Source organism: Dunckerocampus dactyliophorus, chromosome 7, assembly GCF_027744805.1.
Source record: "Dunckerocampus dactyliophorus isolate RoL2022-P2 chromosome 7, RoL_Ddac_1.1, whole genome shotgun sequence".
In the NCBI taxonomy this organism is placed as follows: domain Eukaryota; kingdom Metazoa; phylum Chordata; class Actinopteri; order Syngnathiformes; family Syngnathidae; genus Dunckerocampus; species Dunckerocampus dactyliophorus.
Window position 1 is genome coordinate 28,937,688 of NC_072825.1, and position 24,129 is coordinate 28,961,816.

At 40.8% G+C, this 24,129-nt stretch overlaps 3 protein-coding genes across 6 annotated transcripts in view; 2 read left to right on the forward strand and 1 right to left on the reverse strand.

Moving 5' to 3' along the window:
* si:ch211-149k23.9 (germ cell-specific gene 1-like protein) overlaps positions 1–12,351 on the forward strand; it is a 25,221-nt gene extending 12,870 nt beyond the window's left edge. For both annotated transcript variants that reach the window (XM_054781326.1, XM_054781325.1), the window contains 2 exons: positions 2,157–2,268; positions 2,362–12,351. In XM_054781326.1, coding sequence (XP_054637301.1) covers positions 2,157–2,268; positions 2,362–2,752 — 503 coding nt within the window. In that variant the 3' untranslated portion in view covers positions 2,753–12,351. The remainder of the gene's footprint in view (positions 1–2,156; positions 2,269–2,361) is intronic.
* Positions 6,340–24,025, reverse strand: rcvrn2 (recoverin 2). Of its 3 annotated transcripts, none has more exons than XM_054781329.1 (6): positions 23,870–23,993; positions 20,703–21,001; positions 15,015–15,038; positions 14,468–14,921; positions 7,600–7,711; positions 6,340–7,316 (listed from the first exon to the last, which is right to left on the reverse strand). In XM_054781329.1, the coding sequence occupies exons 4-6, from the start codon at positions 14,846–14,848 to the stop codon at positions 7,228–7,230; spliced, it is 582 nt and encodes a 193-aa protein (XP_054637304.1). In that variant the 5' UTR covers positions 14,849–14,921; positions 15,015–15,038; positions 20,703–21,001; positions 23,870–23,993; the 3' UTR covers positions 6,340–7,227. The 3 variants fall into 3 exon arrangements, with proteins under 3 accessions (XP_054637304.1, XP_054637305.1, XP_054637306.1); XM_054781330.1 differs by having other exon boundaries at positions 15,015–15,085; XM_054781331.1 differs by lacking the exon at positions 15,015–15,038 and having other exon boundaries at positions 23,870–24,025.
* Positions 17,752–22,193, forward strand: LOC129184874 (uncharacterized). The gene is made up of 2 exons (XM_054781327.1): positions 17,752–18,703; positions 20,591–22,193. Exons 1-2 carry the CDS (start codon positions 18,479–18,481, stop codon positions 21,038–21,040), a joined length of 675 nt encoding a protein of 224 aa, XP_054637302.1. The 5' UTR covers positions 17,752–18,478; the 3' UTR covers positions 21,041–22,193.
* Positions 24,026–24,129: the final 104 nt, after the last annotated feature.

Sequence of the window (24,129 nt, forward strand, 5' to 3'; positions counted from 1 at the left end):
AGGCTTATATCCCCCTTCCTCCATGATGGCGTAAAACTTGCTCACGTATGCCCGTGTCCCGGCATCCGCAGAGGCGGCCTCTCCGTGGTCTTGTTGCGGACAGTTACAGCCTTTTTGGCATCCTTGTTCAAATGTTATTTTTGTCCTTTTTTATGGTAAGAACCGAAGATTCATTTATTCCGTAATGTCGCTCTACAGCTGCGTAAGTTCTACCTTCCTTTAGCATGTCCAGAATTCCAACTTTTTGTGCAGTGGTTCGCATCTTCCTCCGCCTTTTGGGTGCAAGGGCAGGTGCCTTTGTGGTGCAGAGCGTTTAGTCGACATTGGGAGTTTTGTCGGGGAGAAAACTTGCAAACATACAGCACTAAAGAGCCACACTGCTAGCGATCAAACAATTATGTATATTCAGGAAGCTGAACGCATGCGTACTGTACAGCACACATGGCATGGAGGAGACTGGGTGATGGCCTACAGTCCCTTGGCTAATCGGGACAATGCGGGTTCTCCCTTAGCGAATCAGGACGCAGAACACAATGCGTTCATGCGCTGTTGATACAGTCTCAACTTGAATTACTGATCAGTACAGTTTTATTTCTTTTGGGAAATGTGAATATCTATTGTTTTGAGTTTTGAGTTGAGTCTGAAGCAAGTTACTAGCAGAGTCAAATAAAATTATGTCATTAACGACAGCGTTGCAATATGTGTTGGAGCTCGTGACACGATGAACGGCGAGGTGGTGACCCTGGTCGAGGCAGATAGCGGGAGCTGACTGTGCATTGACTGCTGTGAGGCCGCCGAGCGGACCCCTTTCACTTTCCCATCTCCAAATACCAGTCCCTACGTTTGTCGCTGGTCGCTTTTGGGAAAATAAGTCATCAAGAGAGTTTGGAAAGTCGGTGGATTTAGCGAGAAAATGGCCAAGTTGGCAACACTGGGCAGCACATGAGATGGGAAGGAGGGGGAAGTCGTTCACAGATGGAGAATGCGTGAAAGAATCGATTCGTTCATAAAAATGTCAGAGCATCTATTCTCCCAATTGAGACATAAAGAAGAAATGATTCAGAAAATGAAAGAATGCCATTTGGAAATACACGGAGCAGGCTCTTCTTTTTGTTTTGTTTTTATTTCCAGTAAATACGCCCACCACTCAAAAAGGCTGACAGAGTTCGGTTTGAAATGATTGCGGAGCAGGCCCACACATGCACGCTGCACTTTTATTTGGTGACAAAATAAGATTGCAACTTTTACAAGTTGATGTTTTGCTGCTCCAAACTATTTTTTTTTTTTACTGGAGGAGGAAGCAAAATGGCTGAAGGCCGCCGACCCCTGGTGTCTCCTTTTCATTGATTTCAATCATTTGTTTAGACGTGCAAACCAAACCTTACAAACACAGTCCATTTTTCTGTAATATTATTTTCATTGTATTTCAACTGAATATATATTCATATTTGTCTATAGTTTTTTACTTTAATAAGACCATTTTTAGACGCGCAAACCATAGCTTCAAAATACATTAAGATAAGCAAAGAAGTGCATTTTTCTGTATTTCATTTGAATATATATTTAAATGATTAGATATGTTTATTTTAATAAGACTGTTTTAAGCAGCATAGCGAATGAATGAATGAATATTTTTTATGTATTTCATTTGAATATATGCTTAAAATATTGGCTGTGTCTATCATTTTTTTATTTTAATAAGACCATTTTTTGTCTTGAATGTATTTTGCTTTGATATATATTTAAAATATTTCATATGTGTATCTTTTTTTTATTTTCATAAGATTTTTTTTGTGTTTCAACTTTCAAATACATGTAAAACAATAACTGAATAATCAAAGCATATAAGACGTCATGTTTTTAGATGCATTTTGAGTCAAAGTGGAGTGCACTACTTGGCCCAACCAGCAGAGGCGCTGTTGATTCAGTCTCAACCTGCTAGCAACATTACGCAAAAACTACACCATTGGTTGGCGTGAAACTGTAAGGGAACTTGTTGCAGTTTGAGGTTTGACGCGCCCCCCTGCCGTAGAATCCTAAATGGTATGGTCCGCCACCTTAGGTCATCTTCTGTGAACCAGGAAGTAGACTTGTAGCAGATTTGTGGTTGAGTGATCTGCTCTCACGTTTTTTCTGCTGGACTATCCTCCATGCAGGTCTCCTGGGCATGGTGGCCCACATGATGTACACCACCGTCTTCCAGATGACGGTCATTGTGGGCCCCAAAGATTGGAGGCCTCAGTCTTGGGACTATGGCTGGTCTTTTGCGTAGGTTGACAACACTCACTAACAAATGCGTGTCTAGAAGGCAACCGGACTTCCTTTTTTTGTGTGTCATTTTTCACAATCTGCCGCTCGCAGTCTGGCCTGGGTGTCCTTCAGCTGCTGCATGGGTGCCGCCGTGGTGACGCTCAACTCCTACACCAAGACCATCATCGAACTGCGCCGCAAACAGAGACTGCGCCTGGAGGAGGCCAGGGCCGCCACTCACGCCCCCTGCTACGAAGAGGTGGTCTCGGGAGGGGGCGCCGGCGGCTTCTATTCCGTCAGCGGCCTGCTGCATTGTCCCGACGGCATGATGGACGTGGCGTGGGCCCCCAACGGCAGCGTCGTCGGGATGGGGAACCGTGACGTGCCCACTTTGGTTTTAGTGGGAGGCTGTGGGCCCGAGGGCTGCGAAGACTGCGAGAGAGAGATGGACGAGATGGACGAGATGGAGGTGGCCGTGGACAGGGTAGACTCCCCCTGCTGACCAAAAACACTGAAGATGGGGAGTCGCCGACAAGGTGCGGGAGACGTTAGCTTTGGTTGCAATATTTCTGTATGCAATTCATACATATCAGATCTCACCACAGCTTCAGTGCAGCACATGCATGAATGCTATTTGTGGCTTTTCATCCACGCAAACACAACACATTTGCAAAAAACTGATTTGCAAGCAAATAAGAGTTTTACAAGCAAAAAAAGCGTTTTGCAACAAAAAAACTATTTACAAGCAAAAAACTGGTTTGCAAGCAAAAAAAAAAGATTTGCAAGCAAAAAACGATTTGAAAGCAAAAATAATGGCTTTGCAACCAAAAAAAGATTTTCAAGCAAAAAAAAAACGTTTTGCAACAAAAATGTACGACCAAAAAACTGGTTTGCAAGCAAGAAAATGACAATTTCCAACCAAAAATAATGGATTTGCAACCAAAAATTATTTGCAAGCAAAAAACGATTTGCAACCATACTATCTATCTACGTATATATCTTTTGCTTGCAAATAATTTTTTGCCCGAAAAAAAAATGTGCGAGCAAAAAAAGATTTGTAAGCAAAAAAAATGGTTTGCATGCAAAAAAAAAACAATTTCCAACCAAAAATAATGGATTTGCAACCAAAAATGATTCGCAAGCAAATAAATGGTTTGTAAGCAAAAAAAAAAAAAAGATTTGCAAGCAAAAAATGATTTGCAACCATACTATTTATCTTATCTTTTGCTTGCAAATCATTTTTTGCCAGAAAAAAAAATGCAAGCAACAAAATGATTTGCAAGCAAAAGATAAGACAAATAGTATGGTAAAGCAAAAAAAAAAAAACATTTGGAAACAAAAATTATGGATTTGCAAGCAAAAAAGAGGTTTTATTTGCAAATCTGTAAATTTTGTTTGCAACTCCATTTTTTTTCGTTTTGTTTGATTGGATAAAAAGACCCAAGTTTATTCTCTCCATGGAACACAGTACAGGATGTACTCCGGGTATTTGTCAGTGCCTCGTTATAGGAAGGCTAACATGTACACCTGCTTCATCCAATGCAAGACATACATTCTGCCTTTTCAAAGATAATTCCTGTCAGAGAGGTATTCATGCAGCATTATGTTGAAACTGCCATGTTTATTTTTATGCTGCGCATTTCCTCACATTTTGGAGGGCCTTAACATGCGTGAAAACGGGTGAAACGTGATATTTCAGCGGTTCCTAACACAACCCCCAAAATCACTCAGTAGTGCCCCTCAGGGATTCAGAAAACGTTAGCCCCTGCCACCAGTTTCACAATTCGTCACGGAATTTGGTGGAGAAAAAGTCCATTTTTGAAAACAGAAAGGCAGACGTTTTGGCTTGGACGCAAAACCAGGGGTTGTACTTTGGATTTGGGGCCGAGCCTTTGAAGACTCGCTAAGCAACACCAAAGCCTGAATAGCTTGGCTCCACAAGGTCGGACTTGTGTCATAATTGCCATGTATGATGAGGAGATCCGAATGTGCCACCTAGTGGCCGTCAGACCAGCGTCCAGGTACGGCCATCCTCTTGCGCGAGCAATGAGTTGCGCCAAAGATGCTTGCAGTTTTACCAACAAGTAGTCTAGTTATTATTAGTGTTGTTGTTGTTGTTGTTGTCGTTGTCGTTTGTTAAAAGCTGCTTTTCACATTTTTAGTTGCATGAGAGGAGCAAAATACTAGAAAGAACTCTCAGCACGAGGAACAGTCGCATTCAGTTCCAATAATAAGCGTATTGGTCAATCAATACCTCTCTGACAAAGTCGATGACTTGTAATGATGGGTGAGTTTGCCACGTGGGCTGACTTGTCTTGTTGATACCCAACACACTGTCCTTTTTACAGTAAATACACAACACGCTGTAATCTTGGGTCCTTTTCCTGATCATTCTTTTGGAAAGCTGGCTATGATCCTGTCTGCACTTTGGAGCAGATGCTCCAACAAGGGCACAGACACGCCCGTGCAACAGATAGAAAGATTATAGATTTTCAAAAGTCTGCTCTCTTGATGTTGAACAGAAGATTATGTGTAAAGCAGTAATCCACAGTTTGGACCGAGAGACCAGTGAGGAGCGACTGGCGGCTTGTGAGGAGGCACGCCGCGGGGATGGGGGGGGGGTGGAGGGAGCAGAGGTTGCAGTGGGTCAGGATGAAAGTTGGAAAGAGGTACTGGCACACACACACACACACATGCGGGTGCAACACACTTTCAAGGTAATCATCATATGCACCATATGGACACTACTTCCTGTACAAACATCAGTTGAAAGTGAAATCATCATCATCATCATCAAATTCATCCTACACATTTGGGATAATCCTGGATTTACAGTGTGGGATAAATACAATTGAAAAGCTGAATCAAGTTTATCAGGCACCACACGGCCGTCAAGCAGTGCATTTTTATTTCTTTTCAAGTCAGTGTAGCTTTCAAATATTGTCTCTTTTTCATTATTATTGTTTTAATTGGACAAGTGGATTTTTGGGTTTTTTTTAGATGTGCAAATAAGCATGCAAATAAGTACAGAGTGAGGACACGAACGCGGACAGTTCCATCACCCTGGCTGAGGTGTCTGGGGCACTCAAAACACTCTCCAATGGCAAAGATCTGGGAGGGGGGGACGAGTTTTGCCCTGAGTTCCTCAAGGCTCTGGATGTTGAGGGACTGTCACGTCAACATTGCATGGAAGTCTGGAACAGTACCTCTGGATTGGCAGACCGGGGTGGTGGTCCCCCTTTTCAAGAAGGGTGACCGGAGGGTGTGTTCCAACTACAGGGGGGTCACACTCCTCAGCCTCCCTGGGAAAGTCTATTCCAGGGTGCTGGAGAGAAGGGTACGACCGTTAATCGAACCTCGATTACAGGAGGTGCAATGTGGTTTTCGTCCTGGTCCCTGAACACTGGACCAGCTCTACACCCTTGCAAGGGTACTGGAGGGTACTTGGGGTACAAACCGGTCTACATGTGCTTTGTGGACTTGGAAAAGGCATTGGACCGTGTCCCTCTTGGTGTCCTGTGGGGGGTGCTCCGGGAGTACGGGATTGGTGGTGCTACTACGTGCCATTCAGTCCTTGTACAACCGGAGCAGGAGCCTGGTTGGCATTGCCAGCAGTAAGTCCAGCCTGTTTCTGGTGAACGTTGGCCTCCGCCAAGGCTGCCCTTTGTCACCCATTCTGTTCATCATTTTCATGGACAGAATTTCTAGGCGCAGCCAAGGTGTCGAGGGAGTCCAGTTTGGGGTCTTAGGATCTCATCTCTGCTATTTGCAGACGATGTGGTCCTGATGGCATCAACGGGCTGTGACCTGCAGCCTTTACTGGGACGGTTTGCATCGGAGTGTGAAGCTTCTGGGATTGAGACTCAGCACCTCCAAATCTGAGGCCATGGTTCTCAGACGGAAAAGGGTGGATTGCTCCCTCCAGGTTGGGAATGAGGTCTTGGCCCAGGTGGAGGAGTTCAAGTATCTCGGGGTCTTGTTCACGAGTGAGGGAAGGTTGGAGCGTGAGGCCGATCTATGAGCTTTAGGTCGTGACCCAAAGAATGATATCGTGTACAAAATGAGCCGCTGCTCCTTCACATGGAGAGGAGTAAGTGTGTGAGGCATATTTAGGGATTCAACTTGTCAAGAGTGAACTGACTCTCATAACTTTTATTGCAAATGCTTGAAATCGGAGAATGTCAAGCTAGCAGGAGGGTTTGCAGCGGGAGGAGTGAGCCATGTGTTAAAAATAGACATTTTTAAAGGGCATCTTAATTTAATAACACCACGTATTACAGTCTTTTGCTACTTTTCATTTTCACTTGTCACTTCCAGCAAAAGACGCCCATTCAACAAATACAATTCACTTCCAGGGTGGGAATAATTGAAGCTTTAACTGTGTATACATACACACATATACACACATATACACACATATACACACATATATATATATATTAGGGGTGCACGATATGAAGGAATTATGACATCATACTGATGAATCCAATACCATTAAAAATTGTTTCGATAACATAAAAAAAAACGCTCCAATGAGGTGACATTACCCATAATGTGCGGGTGAGCAAATCAAGCGCTCCTTTTCCTCCTGCCTGTGACGTGAACGGCCTGTCGTAACTTCCCCTGAGCTCTCTTGTAAACAAACATTCTCTTTATGAGGAAGGACGTTGTGCTGCGATGAGGGGAAAAGCAAAACCCCATCGAGCACACAAATACCTCATCAGCCACCTGAAACGCCAGCGCCGTAGCGTTTGAACGTGCAAAAGGTTTGCCAGTTTGCTATCGGTTATCGATACCATATTGGCCTTGAGAAGCAGAAAGTTATTGGTATGGGTTTGTAAAAAAGATATCGTGCGCCGCTAATCTATATATTATTCACAAGTGTTGAAAAGAAAATGGTAAGTCTGTGGCAAGCAAGAGTATTTCCACAAAAGCATTGTGAAAGAGGTGATTGGTGGACAGTAAGAGTGAATGCTTTTATTGCTTGAGTGGTCCATAGTGGATGAGTCGCATCGCGTTTTCATTCTCGATGACTCCCTTGATGAACTCGCCTTCAGCCAGTCTCTCTGCGAGATGAGAAGAAGAGAAGACAAGCATGACAAAGAGACCTTTTATCCGCTCTTATCCGCCACGCGTGCCAAGCAAAGGAGTCAGCCGGGGTTTCCCGACGAGCGCTTGCATGACACAGCCAGAGATGCGCTTTGGCTACGTGACCGCAGGTGGATTTATTTTGCTACTTTTCTTGAGGTTTGTCAAATCTAATCCGGCCGGGAGGTTGTGGGAACAGCTGCTGAGGAAAGGGAGCTCACGCACGCTCTGTCCGAGCCAAGCCGGCGCTTGTGTGCTTACCGTTGTCTTTCTTCTCAAAGTAGGACCACAGCTTGTTGGCTCGTTTCTCTGGGGTGTTCTCGTCCTGTGGTAGTCTGCTCTGCTCCTCCTTGGGGATCAGCTTGAAGATGGCCTAAGCGGGGAAAAAAACATGAAACGTTGAGGGCCAAGTAGCATCCTCACTTACGACAGAAGAACCAAGCTAAAGTCCAATGCCTGCCCCTCAAGTTGGTCAACTCCAACTTCAACCAGTATTTTCTGGAGGAAGACTTTGGGGGTCCAACATGTGCAGAATCCACGACCCCTCTAGCACTCATTAGCATTCAGTCATCTTTATCCTCGGTGATGGTCAATACAGTCGAGCAGCTGGGACCAAAACGAGCAATATTTTTATCATGTTCATTTTCACTTCCATGGTGATGGCTTTCCTTTTCCAAGGCACATTGCCGCTTGGGAGACATCATGAATAATCCCCCACATAGCGCGTCCTCCTCCACCGCATAGTGTGTATTTTTCCACCACGAGGAAATGCGTCACGTAGTGTGAATTCCTCCACCGCCTGGTGCATATTCTTCCACCAGCAAGTCTCGTGTTTATGGAACAAAATGTAACGTTAGAACGTTATCGACCAAGGACCACAGGGGTTGCTTTGAGCTTGTTTCAAACATTTAAAATGCCAAAATGGCCACTGAAGTCTTTGATTTTGTCCACATGCGGCCTGGGAGAAAGTCTGGATCACCCCTGCAGTGAACCTCTGAAGCCAAGCGCTCCACACCCCCCCTATTGGATGAAGTATAATTTACGTTAAATACACTGTTGCAACCACAATAACAAGAATATGATAAAGATAAAAATGTCACACAACAACACCGCTAAAGTAGAATGTCACTCAAGTGGTCCAATTCCATACGACAATTGTTGTGAAAAATACGTTACTAACGTCGCACAAAATTGTATACCACGACCGTGAACATAAGATGACCCCTCCCTTTCAGACAACATTTAGAGAAGACAAAATGCTTTCAGTATCAGTCAAATAACAACTGATAGAACGCAATAAAGACAGAATATATTTCTTAGCACACTTCATTGATCCGCATTACCTTCACATTAGCATCATAACTCCTCCCTTTTGCTTGCTAACCTGCTAACAACCTTTGAAACACTTCTCGCCCCCAGCGGGTCTCTGTGTTGTGGCTGACGTACCGGTTAGCATGAGTGACAGGAAGAAAAGCGCCAACTTGCTCGGGGTAAAATACTGGTGAGCGTGAGTGACTGGAAAAAATGCTCTGACTCACTTGGGAAGACGTACCGGTAAGCGTGTTTGACGGGAAGAAAAGCTGTGACTTGCTTGGGCAGATGTACTGGCCAGCATGGGTGACAGGAACAAAGGCTCTGACTCGATTGGGGAGAAGTAATGGTGACCGTGAATGACGGGCAAAACAAGTGCCGACTTGCTTGGGGAGACGTACCGTGAGCATGAGAGATAGGAAGAAAAGCTACGACTCGCTCGGGGAGACGTACTGTTAGCATGAGTGATGGAAAGAAATGCTCCGACTCGCTTGGGGAGACGTACCGGTAAGCGTGAGTGAGGGGAAGAAATGCTGCGACTTGCTTGGGGAGACCTACTGGCCAGCGTGAGAGAGAAGTAGGGGCTTCAACCCGCCTGGAGAGAAGTAATGGTGAGCGTGAGTCATAGGAAAAAAGCGCCAACTCACTTGGGGAGATGATCCGGTGAGTGTGAGTGACGGGAAGAAAAGCGCCCACTCGCCCGGGAGACGTACTGGTAAGCATGAGTGACAGCAAGAACAGCTGCGACTTGTTTGGGGGAGACTTGCTGGTGAATGTGAGTGACGGAAAGAAAAACTCTGACTCGCTTTGGCAGATGTACCGGTCAGCGGGAGTGACAGGAAGAAAGGCTCCGACTCTCTCGGGGAGAAGTAATGGTGGCTGTGAGTGATGAGGAAAAAAAGCGTCAACCCGCTTGGGGAGATGTGGCGGTGAGTGTACTGTAAGTGACAGGAAGAAAAGCTCAGACTTGCTCGAGGAGACATACCGTTAGCGTGAGTGACAGCAAGAAAAGCTGTGAGTTGAGGGCAAGAAATGCTCGTCATAAGAGGGTAATCACTGATAAATACGTGATCATGAAGGTAAAATGTACCGCGTTTTTTTACATGTTCATGTCTTTATACTTCAGTGATTATTGTGGAGATTTTGCACTTTGTTCAGCGGTCCTTGAACGCACCGTAGTTGCTGTGAGATGCAAAAGCAAAACTTGGATCCGTGAGCACAGTCGTCCCTCGCCATTTTGCGGCTTCACTCGATCACCGTCTTCCGCAGTAAATGAATGAATAAATGATGGCTGTTTAGCGGTTGACTACCACCTATTATTAGTCTCAGCATATTTGACATATTACGGGCCTAAACTAAGCATTTTCAAGCATAAAAATGGCCAAACTAACAAAAATGCAAATATAAGACATTCAGAAGATGCATGCAACAAGCTAATATGTAGTATTGTACACCGGCCACTAGGTGTCACTAATGTTACGTTAATGAAACAATAGCCACCACAGGAAGTACTGGTCAGAAAAAAACCAAGGAACTCTCCCATTGCTAACATGTTATGTCTTATTATTCTTATATCTTCTTATGTCTACTCTATTGGGTAATAGGAGTGTAAGGGGTGTTATTGCATGTCTGGAGGCCTCTAATAATGTTAAAAAGCGTACTCAACACTTAGAATGCGACACAAATTACTTTTAAAATGATGCCCCTGCATATGAGAGAATATTTGAGATGTTTTTTTTTCTTAATATTAACAACTGGTTCACTTATTTCTTACACTTGATAGATAATAATGTAAATAATAATAATAATGTTGTCAATGTTGTTGGACAAAGGGATTGATTATTATTTGCTAATTATATGCTAATTGTATTTCAAGTGTATTTAACCCATGAGAGTTTAAAAATCATTTTTAAAAAGCAAGACAAAGTGCAATGGAGGCGCAGACATCTAACATGTCCTCCACACAAGCAACGCAGCCCAGCATCCCGTAGCCGTGTGATACGCCGCTAAGTGTGTGTCCCACTTTACAGAGGAAGCGCTCATCTCCCACATTTAAGACACCTAGATTAACATGGATTACAGCCAAGACTCAGGCCGGCCGCCAAACACCCAGATCTCTTTGCCTCCATCTTGTAAACGGTGTCGTCTGTGTGGGTCAGATTGGGAGCTCATTGGTTAGGTTTATTATTATTAATTCTGATTGTTGTATCAGTGCCGCCACTTTCTAACTCCCTCTTGTGGCCTTTACCAGCTCTCCAGCAACACATGAGATCATAAATCATGCTGTTTCCTGCTGGAATATGGCCTATTTGTCCAAAAATATGCACATTTAAGCAACTTTTACAGATATTTTGCCTTCGTGTTTGCACTTTCAAGCATGAAAATGATTAAATCAACTAAAATACAAATATAAGGCATTCAGAAGATGCGTTGAAATACGTTCCTGTATGGTATGTAGTATTCTACACTGGTCACTAGGTGTCAGTAATGTTACATTAATGAAACAATAGCCACCGCAGGAAGTGCTGCACAGCAACTGGAAGTAAAAAACATCCATTTCCATTTTCTATACCGCTTCTTCCTCATTAGGGTCGCGGGGGCATGCTGGAGCCTATCCCAGCTGACTTCGGGCGACAGGCGGGGTACACCCTGGACTGGTCACCAGCCAATCGCACAACAACATGAAACTCTCCCAATGCTAGCATGTTTGAGTCTATATTATGTCTTATGTTCTCTTATTATGTCTAGTATATTGGGTAATAGGAGTTTAAAGGAGTGTTATTTCATGTCTAGATGGCTGTAATAGTGTTAAAAAGTGCATTGAGAGGGCCATAAATGGGTTTTCTATTACTTACAGTATGTCTATTTTTCTCTTATTATGTCTACTATATTGGGTAATAGGAGTGTAAAGGTGACTATAGGGGTGTTATTTCATGTCTAGAGGACTCTGGTAATGTTACTAAGCGTATTTATAAGGTTGTATGCTCTAACTATGAAAATATTCCATTTATAAATAATTAGTGTTATTTTGCTGTCGGATCTGGAACTAATTAACTGCCATAAATGAGGGATTACTGTATTTATTATTACTCTTTACTTTCCCAAAAAAGTACTTGAATTAGCAACAGGATTACCCCTTCATAAATGTAATTAGCGACCACGGCATGAAAAAACTATTCTACATGCAAACTTAACAGGTTGCCCCAAACAACTTTGCAAGTGAGTCAGAGCTTTTCTTCCAGTCACACACGCCAGTGTTTAGGCGACACAGACACCTGCTGGGGAAAAAATGCACGGAAAAGCCCGTAAACAACAGCGGAGGAGTTATGAAGCTAATTTTAAGTTAAAACCAGGCGTTATTTCACTGATACTCAAAACAACATTTTGACTTCAAAACATTTTTCCCAAAGACGGGTCTTGACAAAGAGCGTCCGTCTTATATTCAGGGTTGTCTTCTATCTGGCATTATTGCTGGGCCTTGGTAAAACGTTCATGTTTTATGCTTTAGCGCAGGGGCGTCAAACTCGCTTTCACCGTGGGCCACATCGCAGTTATGGTTATCCTCAGAAGGCCACTTTTTGTAATTCTATTTTAGAAATTTGTTAATAATCAATTATTACGAACATTTTTTATTAACAACTAATTTAAAAAAGTCATTTTAAATTGTATTTGACAACAAAAAAATAAGGTTTTCTGTCAATATTGACAACAGATACATTTAGCAAGAAAGATTGTCTTTTTGATTTAAAAAATATATATTTTAAAGTTGTTTTTGTTACTAATATTTATTTTGTTTTTACTTTATTATTTTATTATTTATTGTAAATGTAACGGTAAATGTTTATTACATTATTGTAAAAATATGTTTCAAATATTACATTTTTAGATTATTTTAGAAATATTTTGTATACTTTACAATTTTTACTTATTTAAATATATTTATATTAAGTAAAAACTAAAATTTAATTACAGCATACAGCATGCATATAAAATACAATAATATAAATATAATTTTACAATACTATAAAAGTAAAATAATGAAAAATAAAGCTTAAAAAAGGCAAGACCAAATGAATATTAATAACAAGATTACAATACATATCCAAGTATTTTTTTAAATAAGTGTCCTTTTGACATGCATTATTTCAAGGCTGTCGCGGGCCACATAAAATTACATGGCGGACCAAATCCGGCCCCCGGGCCTTGAGTTTGACACCTGTGCTTTAGAGCAACTCAAATTCAAACAGGTCCAGATAAAAATACAGATCTCTCTCACCCCCCCCCCCCAAAAAAAAAGAAACTAAAAACAAGCTATGGGCTGAAAATGCCTGCGTTTCTCACTTGGGACACCCCTGGATTGGGACTGCGAACCACTGACGTACACAATCAGGATTCGGATATTCCAATAGAATAGGATAGAATAGAATTCCTCTGTCTAACCCCGTCATTTTCAGTCATCTCACTGTCCTCTTTATCTGTGTTGTACAAAAGAGTAGAATGCCTCTCTTTGTTTCCCGTAACTTTCACTCGTCTACAAGTAGCTCTCCTCTTTATCTGTATCTAGCACTCTGTTCTTGTAGCAGAGAATAGGATCTCTCTCTTCTTTCCCCATAACTGTCACTCATCTCGCTGTCCTCTTTATCCATATCTATCAATCTCTTCTTGTAGAGTGGAATAAAATGCCGCTCTTTCCCTGTAAATTTCACTTGTCTCAATGTCCTCTTCATCTCTATCTATCACTCTGTTCTTGTAGCAGAGAATAGGATCTCTCTCTTCTTTCACCACAACTTTCATTCGTCTCGCTGTCCTCTTTATCTATATCTATCACTCTTGTCTTGTTGAGTAGAATAGAATGCCTCTTTCCCCAACTCACTCATCTCACTGTCCTCTTCATCAATTCTATCACTTGTTTTTTGTGTAATAGAATAGAATAGAATGCCTCTCTTTCCCCGTAACTCACTCATCTCACTGTCCTCTTTGTCTATCTCTTTTTTTGTTGTCGAATACAATAGAATAGGATAGGATGGAATGCCTCTTTTCTTTGCCTGTAGCTTTCACTCATCTCGATGTCCTCTTTATCCGTATCTATCCTCCTAAAGATATAAATATTTACATAAAATAAATAAAATATTACAATATTAAATAAATAAATATAATATATAAAATAAAATAAATACACAATAAATTAACAAATAAAATGTAAAATAACAAAGTATAAATAAAACAAAATAGAAAATAAATTAATAATAAAGACAATATGAAAATATATATCATAAAATACTTATCTAAAATAAAATAAATAAATTACTAATAAATAAGTATCCAAATATTTCTATACAATAACATATCAAAATATGACATATTCATTAAATATAAATTGCATAAAAATGTTGTCAGTGAAAACTCAGCATTTATGACCTTGATTTCAGGTGTTTAATCTTGTTGCTTCTTAGGGGCCAGTTGGCGGGAGTCCAATCCCATTACGATGCCAACTGTCTTCTAAAGCCCCTCAATAATTCTCCATAATTGTCTTGAGAAATAATAATAAAATAAGAAAGCTCATGTGCTAACTTCTTGATTATGGGGCAAAACAACAGGCTGAGCTTTTGCCTTGCAATAAATCAGGACAGCTAGGAGGAAAACATTAGACTGCGTTGTCCGAGAGCTAAATGATGGGGACTTTGGGGCTCAGATGGGCTGAGGGTGGGTGAAATACTAAAAAGTTGAACAATTTTATGGTTGAAATGAAGCAATGCGTTGATTGTAGATGCATGCTCCTCCTCTCCCAAAGCATCCTCAGCATCTTTCTCCATGTTACCTGGCAGATTTCCGTCACTTCCGTCTTGTTGATGTACCCGTTCTTGTCCACGTCGAAGAGAGAGAAGGCCCACTCCAGCTTCCTGGTGGTCTTCCCAGTGGAGGTCATGTGCAGAGCGATGATGTACTCCTTGAAGTCCAGCGTGCCGTCGTCGTTGGTGTCAAAGGAGCGGAAGACATGGCGGGCGTAGCTCTTGGCGTCGCTGTCCGGGAAGAAGCGGGCGTAGATCTGCTCAAACTCCTCGGGTGTGATGCGCCCGCTCGGGCACTGCTTCTGGAAGTTCTCGTACCACTGGCTGATCTCCTGCTCGGTGAACTTGGTGCTCAACTTCAGGTCCTCCAGGATTTCCTTGGACAAGGCGCTACTTGTGCTGTTCCCCATGCTTGGATCTCAGCGTCTCCTCCTCCTTTCTCCCAAATCTCTTAAGGGTCACGTGAAGGTCCCAAAGTCTGCCCTGTAGGTGGGTGTAAACACATCATTGACTTCAAAACCTGGCAGGAAAGCTCCCTAAAATGTCTCAAAAGGAGAAGGAGAGAGGTAAACGTACCTGTCAGGTGTAGAGTGTGCACGTCTGAGGAGCAACAGAGATAAGTTGGAGGTAAGTAGGACAGGCGACCACTAAAGTGGGACCAGGGTAATTCTGTTAATGCGGGACTTAAGGTGGCTGAGCTTTTGACCGAAATGAACCTCTTTATTGGTCCTGGAGGTGAACATCAACATCTTCAACTCCCATGTCTGTGTCGCTCTACTTGTGTATTATTAGCATACTACAGTGTACCTTCTGCTTATTTCAATATTCTCATTCTCTTGATGATTTTTTTAAATTATATTTTGGCGATTTGCATGAGTTATGCCTCCACTCGGGACCAATTTGGTCCTGTTGACGGCCATGTATTTTTCATATATATACCTTCCAGGACCACCAAGGGACAGCGAAAAACCACGAGTAATTGATTTGTCTATAAAAATGTCTATAATGTCTATGATGACATTTCATAAATATGTTTAAAGATATTTAAAATGCATTTTATATTTATATAAATGATATATTAAAAACTAATTTAAAATAAAAGATTTTAAAAATCTAATTCAAAATATGAAATATTTAAAATATATATATTTCTCTCGAGTGAATTTCTCTTGGAGATTAATAAAGTATCTATTTATACGTATATATGTATTTTATATTTGTGAAATTTATATTTATAAATATATATATAAAATAAATAGATATGTTGTATATTTATACAAATATAATACATACAAATGAATACAAATAAATAAATACTGTATATAAAATATATTATGATTTATACATACTGTATATATATTTTGGGGAACTGGAGCCTATCCCAGCTGACATATACTGTATATGTATGAATCATGAACGGAAGTATAAATATATTTTTAAAACACAATGTGTATGCATGTGTGAAGTTGTGGAAAAGATTTATTGCAGTGAAAGCAGAAGAAAATCTGACGTGACACATTTTTATTTGACTTTGATAGGCAGTGTTTTGGGATCGAAGGGTACAAAGTGTAAGAATTATGAATGACTTGGCAAAATGAAGACTTTGTCTTCTGGTTGGCTTTCAAGACGACCTGAAATTTGTTCATGTGCTCTTTGAGTAGCTCCTCTCAGTGTCTTGCAAACTCCCCCACGTGTCAGTCCCTCTACTAGCCTCTCCTGCTTACTTTCTTTGAATTTTCTGCCTCTGTTTGCTTTACCAGACTAAAACTCATAAAACTCATGCATTTGATTGAACTTTCACACTTGGGCTGCGCTAACTAACATCAAAAAGTCTTTCATGTTCTTGCAACCAAAATAGCCACACAGCGTTACGATGTATTACATCCTGATATTTGCCGGGGTTGTTGTCCAGGACCACCTGTAAATGGCGGAAAAAAAAAACCAAACCAAAAAAGTGAGTAATTGATGGAGTGATACGTGCCTGTTTTGTGCTACACAGGATGAACTTTGCTCCATAAATATGATGGACTTGAGTCCATCTGTTGGATTAGCCGTGCCCTGCCCTGTCCCACCCAATCCAACACTTAGCCAATTAGCATCATCACCATCCCGGGACTGTCATGGCCAATAGAATTAACCCCTCCTTGCTGTGAGGATAACCTTCTGACATTTAACGTATGAACCCCCCCCCCCCCCCCCGAACTCATTTACTGTAAACAGTACATGTTTCAAGTGTGCCCAATTACAATAGCATCTCCATGGTAGTATAGTTACAGTTACATCTATACTCCCAATATAGTGAAAATATAAAGAAAATAAGACATTTAAGACACAAATACAACATAATATCAACTCACATGTTAGCATTGTGATAGTTCCTTTTTGTTTTCTTTTTTTACTTGATGTTCTGTATAGTGCTTCCATCCATCCCATCCATTTTCTATGCTGCTTATTCTCATTAGGGTCTGCTGGTATGCTGGAGCCTATCCCAGCTGACTTCGGGCGAGAGGCCTGGACTGGTCGCCAGGGCACATATAGACAAACAACCATTCACACTCACATTCATACCTATGGACAATTTAGAGTCAACAATTAACCTAACATGCATGTTTTAGGAATGTGGGAGGAAGCCGGAGTACCCGGAGAAAACCCACACACACACGGGGAGAACATGCAAACTCCACACAGAGATGCCCAAGCGGAGATTCAAACCAAGGTCTTCCCAATCTCCTGACTGTGTGGCCAACATGCTAACCACTAGACCACCGTGCGGCCTTACAGTACTTCCTGTGGTGGCTACTGTCTCATCAATGTAACATTACTGACACCTAGTGACCAGTGTGAATACCACGTATCATCACAACCTCTTTGAATGCATCTTCTGAATGCCTCGTATTTGTGTTTTACTTCATTTTGACATTTTTATGCTTGACAATGCTTCATTTAGGCCAAAAAATATGTAAAAATATGTTACATAAGCATATTAGCTGTTAAATAAGCATATTTTTTGGCATACTGAAAAATCAAAGGACGCACTTTAACATTTTTTTAAACCAACCCATGTAGATACGCAGAGATGTTTTATATATAAAACAACATATAAAAACAATGTAACATGAAAAAATCTAATCAAAATGTAATATTTAGATTTTAACTTTTTTTTCCAAAAATTACAACTTTCTTTTGTTTTGTTTGTTTGTCATACTCTTATGATTTTTAACATCTTTTTCCCTTAATACAGCCTCTCTGTTTTGCGGAGGGGTGCGGGAGCGGGGGTGAGGGTGGGTGGCTGGTTGGGGTTGTGCATTTTTAGTGATTTTTTTTTAACAGCGTATGACTGCGCATTGTGCTCTGCGTCCTTATTGGCTAAGGGAGAACCCGCCTATTGTCTTCTGATTCTTCGGGCTGGGCCCAGCCGGGCGCTACGGGTGAAGGCCCGACCACCAGGCATGAGCCCTTCCCCTGGTCCGAGGTGCGGTCCCTCCTCTTGAGTTTGTTAGGGTCTTCTGAATCAGTCCTTGTCTGGCCCGTTAAGTAGGACCTGTTTGCCTTGGGAGACCCTACCAGGGGCATCTAGCCCCGGACAACATCGCTTCTAGGATCACTTGGGCACTCAAACCCCTCCACCACGATAAGGTGGTGATTCACAGAGGAGTAAAGTTGTTTTTATTTTTTTCTTAAAGTATATTTCTTGAATGTGGTGTGGGCCATGAGCTGCAAATGGCCCCCGGGCAACACTTGGGGCACCCCTGCTCTAGTGGTGTATGTTTAGTTTGTTATTTTCTGGCATTCTATGGCATTTGACCTTGATGTGTTTTCTAAATGATGGCGCATGTTGTGGTCCTTTGCGAAATCCTGTGCAAATCGTACGTGGGAGAAACGGGAAGCACGTTCAAGACGAGAAAGAAAGAACATGAGAAACACACAGTGCCTGGGATGGGGGCTTGGGGGGTGGGGGACACAAGTCCAAATGTTGAGACTGCGAAAGGAAGGGAGTAGCTGCTAGATAAATATCACTTAATGGCTCGTAATGACGCTTAATGACAGACGACTCTTTCCTTGTGGACGCGAGGAAGGACAGGAACAAACAAAAAAACAACAATGTGGAGGGCGAGGAGCGCGGCCACCATCTTGGGAGGCCTCCTGCCTTTGATAAGGTGACGGCTTATAGGATGCCCGTGCTCATTTCTGCAGCTGTTGTCCAAAGAGGAGAGCCGCAGTCACTTTTGGAACAAAAAAAGACTTTTTTTCACTCCACTTTGAAGGTAAGTCATTTCACAAATACCATTCGACCATTCCCAGCCGCAGAAAGACAGCTTTTTCTACTTCATTTCATCATTTGTGCCATTTGAAGGACAAACATATGTCATATTTCAGGACATTTTCATGTGATATGTTGCTTTGGAATTGCTGCAGTGCTGCTGTGATTATTACATATTATTATAAAATATTATATTACAATGTTTCACTGGACTGGAAATCTCCAATGAAGAGCTGCAACAAGCAAATATTAGAAAATGATGTTCATTTTATGATTTCTCTGTTGCTTTTTGCTCTGCTTAATTCATGTATGCATAGCGTATGTACAAAAATATCTTTTCCAGATTATTTCATTCAAACCCTTTTAATGCAAACACTTTGGCGCTGCTATTTTAAATTAACTCAAGTCTTCAACCACTGACGCTATGGACATAATGCCAACCATTAACAAAATGAGAGGTTCTGCACTTTCCGAGGCCATTCCCAGTGAAATACGCGTCATTCCGGTAATCCAGGGAAGACGAGGCTTAATACAAAGCAGAGTGGGGGTTTGTAGACAAGGGAGTGCTACCCTGTGCGACAAAGACGGACGGAAACACAAGCTTTATATGACAAAGTTCTCCAAAAAAAGTGATATTTTATTGGACATTTGAGTGTTTTGTTGTGTTGTTTTCGTTTGATTGCAAACATGTCAGATACACACCCCATCCAAGGAGGATGCCTTATTCAGTAAAAACCTGTCAAATTCTATCCCCCTTTTTTGCATGAGAAGACTTATTTTATAACAAACCTCCATTCTGCTTTGAAGCAGAGCCTCATCTTCTCCAAGCTGCAGCCTGTGACACACATATCATCGGAAAGCGCATTGGAACTCACAGAACATCAGTCTGTACTTTCAGACGCCAAATTATTACGGGGGTAAACCCCCACTCTGCTTTGAATCACAGCTTCATCATCTCTGAGCTGGAAAAATGTAACAAAATACATATAATATATAACAAATTATTTTTCGGTCGGGCAAAAAATGTAGTTCTATGTCGTCACTGTGAAGTTGACCAAGAGGGAATTCAAAACTGCACGATTGAAACTATTGAGAAAGAAGCTGAGAGGCACAAACGTCTACACTGAAACTGCAATGAAAGCAGAGGAAGATACAAAGCACTTGGAGCGCCAAAGGCAAAATTTACATCAAACTAAAATGGACGTCCAGCAGAAGCGAGAGTGCTTATTGTCAAAGATATCAACAATCTGGATACATATACAATATCATATTACCACAACGACAAGAAAATATAATAAATCAAACCATAACCATTCGTCATTGCAACAACACGTGCTCATTGTCCTATAGACAGATTGCGAGATGCATTCATGGACACTCGGAACATCACCACAACGTCTCTACTCTGCGTGTATGTGCGGTCTAAATAAACAGAAATGCAAAAGAAAAACAAGTGGATATTCTTATCACTCACTTTGGAACTCTTAATGCTGCATTTAACTATGCTCGGAAACCCCAGAAAATTCACTCAAAACATGTGATTTCCACCGAAATGACGTGGTGTCTTTGAATGCAACTCTTCGTTGCTCATAATAACGCAGTTAAAGCCCGATTTAAATATTCTGCTATTAAAGAAACCAGTGTTAGGTAAACAGATTTTCAGACACGTGTGCCATCTCTTAACTTGATTTAAATTTCCAGTTAATTTGGCGCTGTTAATACATACTAAAACACAGTAAAAAATGGGCATATTTCACACAAGAATTTGCTCACCCGTTGTTATTGCGATCCCTATACCTATAAAATGGCATGAAGCATATTATTTGGCCAACACAATCCAACAATTAGTATCAAATCTGCCAAGTAAATATTGTGTGATGTGGTTTTGTAGGAGGAAGAAAGAAGAATAAAAACCAGCGACATGCAAACCCTCCATCCTTCAACTTTACCCACGGGCTCTGCAGCTGTGACCTACAACCCCAAATCTGAATCGGTCACGCTACCTGGAGGCGTGGTCTCAGTGGCGGGCATCACCGTGGTAACGGGCGGCGTTGAGCTGTCCTGCGGCTCGTGCATGTTGGCCTTCGGCTTTTGGGGGACTGTCATCGGCTTCAGCTGCGTGGGCGTGGGCGTGTGGGACCAGTTAAACCACTCCGCCGGTGGGACCTCTCACCTGCTGGCGCTGGGCTTGGTCATCCTGGCGCTGGGCTCTGCGGTTGTCGTCAGCGTGGCGGTGTTTCACGTCCTGACGAAGAGGAGGAGGGCCATGACGCGGAATGAGAGGCGGGACGGGAAAGAAGTGCTGGTGGAGGAGAATGTGGTGAAAAGAGTGACGGTGTAAAGAACAGAAGAAGAAGATGAGAATATATTTGTCATACAAACTCCTCTCCATGTTTACACGTCTTCAAAAAACAAAACTTGTAGAGTCGTCCCTCGTTTATAGCGGTTAATTGGTTCCAGACGCAACCGCGATAAATTCATTTCGAGGTAGACATGGACTAACACACCCACAGCCACCTTTTATTCATTGTTTACGTCACATTTCGCAACTCTTATGCTGAAGGGACTCGATGCTAGCTAGCTAACAAGCTAGTGAGCTAACCAGTTAGCCTCAAATTTATTTCTTCCATCTCTCTTCTCTCTGGAAATAAATTGAACATTTTTGTAGTTAGAGCATAATAAACCTGCTTATGACTTTGTAAATACATTTGTTTCATTATTAGAGCCCTAGCGAGCTAACCATTTAGCCTTGAATGTATTTCTTCACTCACCACTTCCACATGGGATCAAAGGAGAACTTTTATTCACTCTATCACAGGACATGCAATGGCTGACTTTATTTAGGGTAATGTATTGGAATCTAATGTCTCATCAATCGACATGTGCGAGTATTGAACGAGTCGTTCAAAACTTGCGAGTGTTTCACTGAATCGGCACTCACGGGTAATTGTCTCTGTTAAACTCGTTCACTTACTCAACCCTGCTACCACTAGCTAAATTAGAAAAGGAAGTCTGAGCAACATGGGGGGAGGCGCCGAAACTCGATTCATGCACGGGTCTGTGCATAAGCTCTGTGACAAGTGATTCAAGTGAATGGAGTACCCGATTCACAACTTGTACCACGCGTGCGAGTTTCTGGACATGCTCTGTGACGGGTGACTCAAGTACCCAATTCACTTCAGTGAGTGACCTATAAGAACTGGAGTCAGTCAGAGGAGTTTCCAGTCACTACTCATCAATGTTTTGTGTCATTACTGCCGCCTAGTGACCAGAATACTACATATCACTTATTTCAATATGTTTACTAATAGCAGACCACAGCCTACCACCAAACAGCCAGCATTTATTCATTCATTTATGAAAAAAGGCGCTATAGCAAGGGAGCAATAATCGAGCCGCGATATTGTGAGGGACGACTGTACAGTCATTTTTACCATCTGTAGCTATCATAAAAGTGTAATAATATAACTCAAAATAAAGTCAATCTATTTACATATTGACAACATTTGTTTTTATTTGTTTGATAACATTAAAATGTCAAAAGAAAAAGCATATAAACATATTTCTTTAATTTGTATGTATGTATATTTTATTAAAAAGCACTCAAACATTCATACTACACTCATTAAAGTATGTGGCAAATTATGTTTTTGAACTGTATGACACTACAAGACTTCAACTTATGACTTTCTTTTTTAGGGATTATTATCATTAGATTTATCCTAATGAGGTACAGCAGGGGGTCATTTTTACTGGCCCGCAGCACATTCTAAAAAAAGTAGAACAATTAGCAGTAATTTAACAAGAGTAAAGTCTAAATATTAGGAGACAAAAGTTGGACTGTAAAAGTCTTATAAATATTATGAGGAAAAATAACAGCTCATAATGTTTTTATGAGAATAAAATCAAAGTATTATGGGAATAAAGCCATAATTACAAGAACAAAATTTACAACAGCAAAAATTAAAAAAAAATGCTGTCATTTTAGGAGAATAAAATCAAAATATTAAAAGAAAGTAATAATATTATGAGAAACAAACAAAACAACAAATAAAGTTGTAATTTTTTGAAAATTAGGTGGCGGAAAAGGTATAATGTTATGAGAATACATTCTAAATATTATGAGAATAAAGTTGTAATTACAAGAGCAAAATTTACAAGAAGTAAAGTTGAAATAGTTGGGAAATTAAAAAAAAAAAGACAACAGCAGAATTGGAAAAAACAGGCGTAATTTTATGAGAATAAAGTCAAAATATTATGAGGAACACAATGTCATTTTAGTTATTTTCTTAAAAGTCGTACAGTTGTACTTTTTGGAAAATTAGGTTGGGAAAAAGCTATAATATGATGGGAGATCATAATTACGACAAGAACATTTACAAGAAAAATGTTGAAAATGTTGGAAAATGTAAAAAATACAACAACAGCAGAAATAAAAAAAAGCTCAAATTTTATGAAAATAGAATCAAAATAGTAATAGAAAAAAAATCATATTCCAACAAAAAAAGTCACAATTTTAAGAGAATAATATCCTAATATGATGAGTAAATAGCATAAAGCATAAAGTTACATTCATATAAAAATATACTGTGTATATATATACAGTGCATATATTTTTTAAAATATATTTGTTAAAAGTCGTAATATTATGTGAAACAAACAAAACAACAAATAAAGTTGTCATTTTTGGAAAATTAGGTTACGAGAATAAATGATAATAAAGTCAAAATATTATGGGAATAAAGTCATTATTACAAAAAGAAAATTTACAACAATAAAGTTGAAATAGTTGGAAAAAATAAAAACTAAACAACAGCAGAAATGGAAAAAACAGCTGCAATTCCACAAGAATAAAGTTGCATTAATTAATAAAAAAAGAGAGACAAAGCTGATGCTAATAATGTGCTTTTTCACCTATGAGTCAAAGCTGAGATGCATATTTTTATTGAAACATATATAACTTCTGCTTTACAAAATATCAAAGTGGCAAAGTTGAATCCTTTCATTTCTCACGATGTGGCCCTAACTGTTTGGAAAAGTGAGAACAGCCCTGGTATTCAGTACCAGTATAAAGGATACTGTACTCTACTTTCCTTGTCTTTAAGGCGTGTGGTGTTCTTGGCTACAAATTGCCTCCATTGACCATTTCTCTCATCTTTTTGTTACCTACCTGCCAAAAAGTGTTACGTCAAACAGATAAGCCTGTTTAGTTGTCGGGTATGCGAAGTATTTCCACAGCCAGGTAGCAGAGCCGCTTTAACACAAGTCACATGACAGACCGCGTGGTCACGTGTCACCGTTCAAGTTTCAGGAACTTTTTCCCTCCCCGCTCAAGCGTCACCACTCAAGTCCCGCCTTTCTCGCCTCCCATTGGTCATCTAGAACGATTACTGTAACCTCTTTGGCCAAGTGGTAGCCATGACATACGTC

Excerpts from the sequence above, each read along its gene's own strand:
- rcvrn2 (XM_054781331.1), bottom strand. The coding sequence starts at position 14,848 with ATGGGGAACAGCACAAGTAGCGCCTTGTCCAAGGAAATCCTGGAGGAC. Across the intron at positions 7,712-14,467 it reads AAGTGACGGAAATCTGCCAG|GCCATCTTCAAGCTGATCCC; the intron begins GTAACATGGAGA and ends TTCCCCGCTTAG. Across the intron at positions 7,317-7,599 it reads CTTTGAGAAGAAAGACAACG|AGAGACTGGCTGAAGGCGAG; the intron begins GTAAGCACACAA and ends CTCATCTCGCAG.
- LOC129184874 (XM_054781327.1), top strand. The coding sequence starts at position 18,479 with ATGACAGACGACTCTTTCCTTGTGGACGCGAGGAAGGACAGGAACAAA. Across the intron at positions 18,704-20,590 it reads TTTTTCACTCCACTTTGAAG|GAGGAAGAAAGAAGAATAAA; the intron begins GTAAGTCATTTC and ends GTGGTTTTGTAG.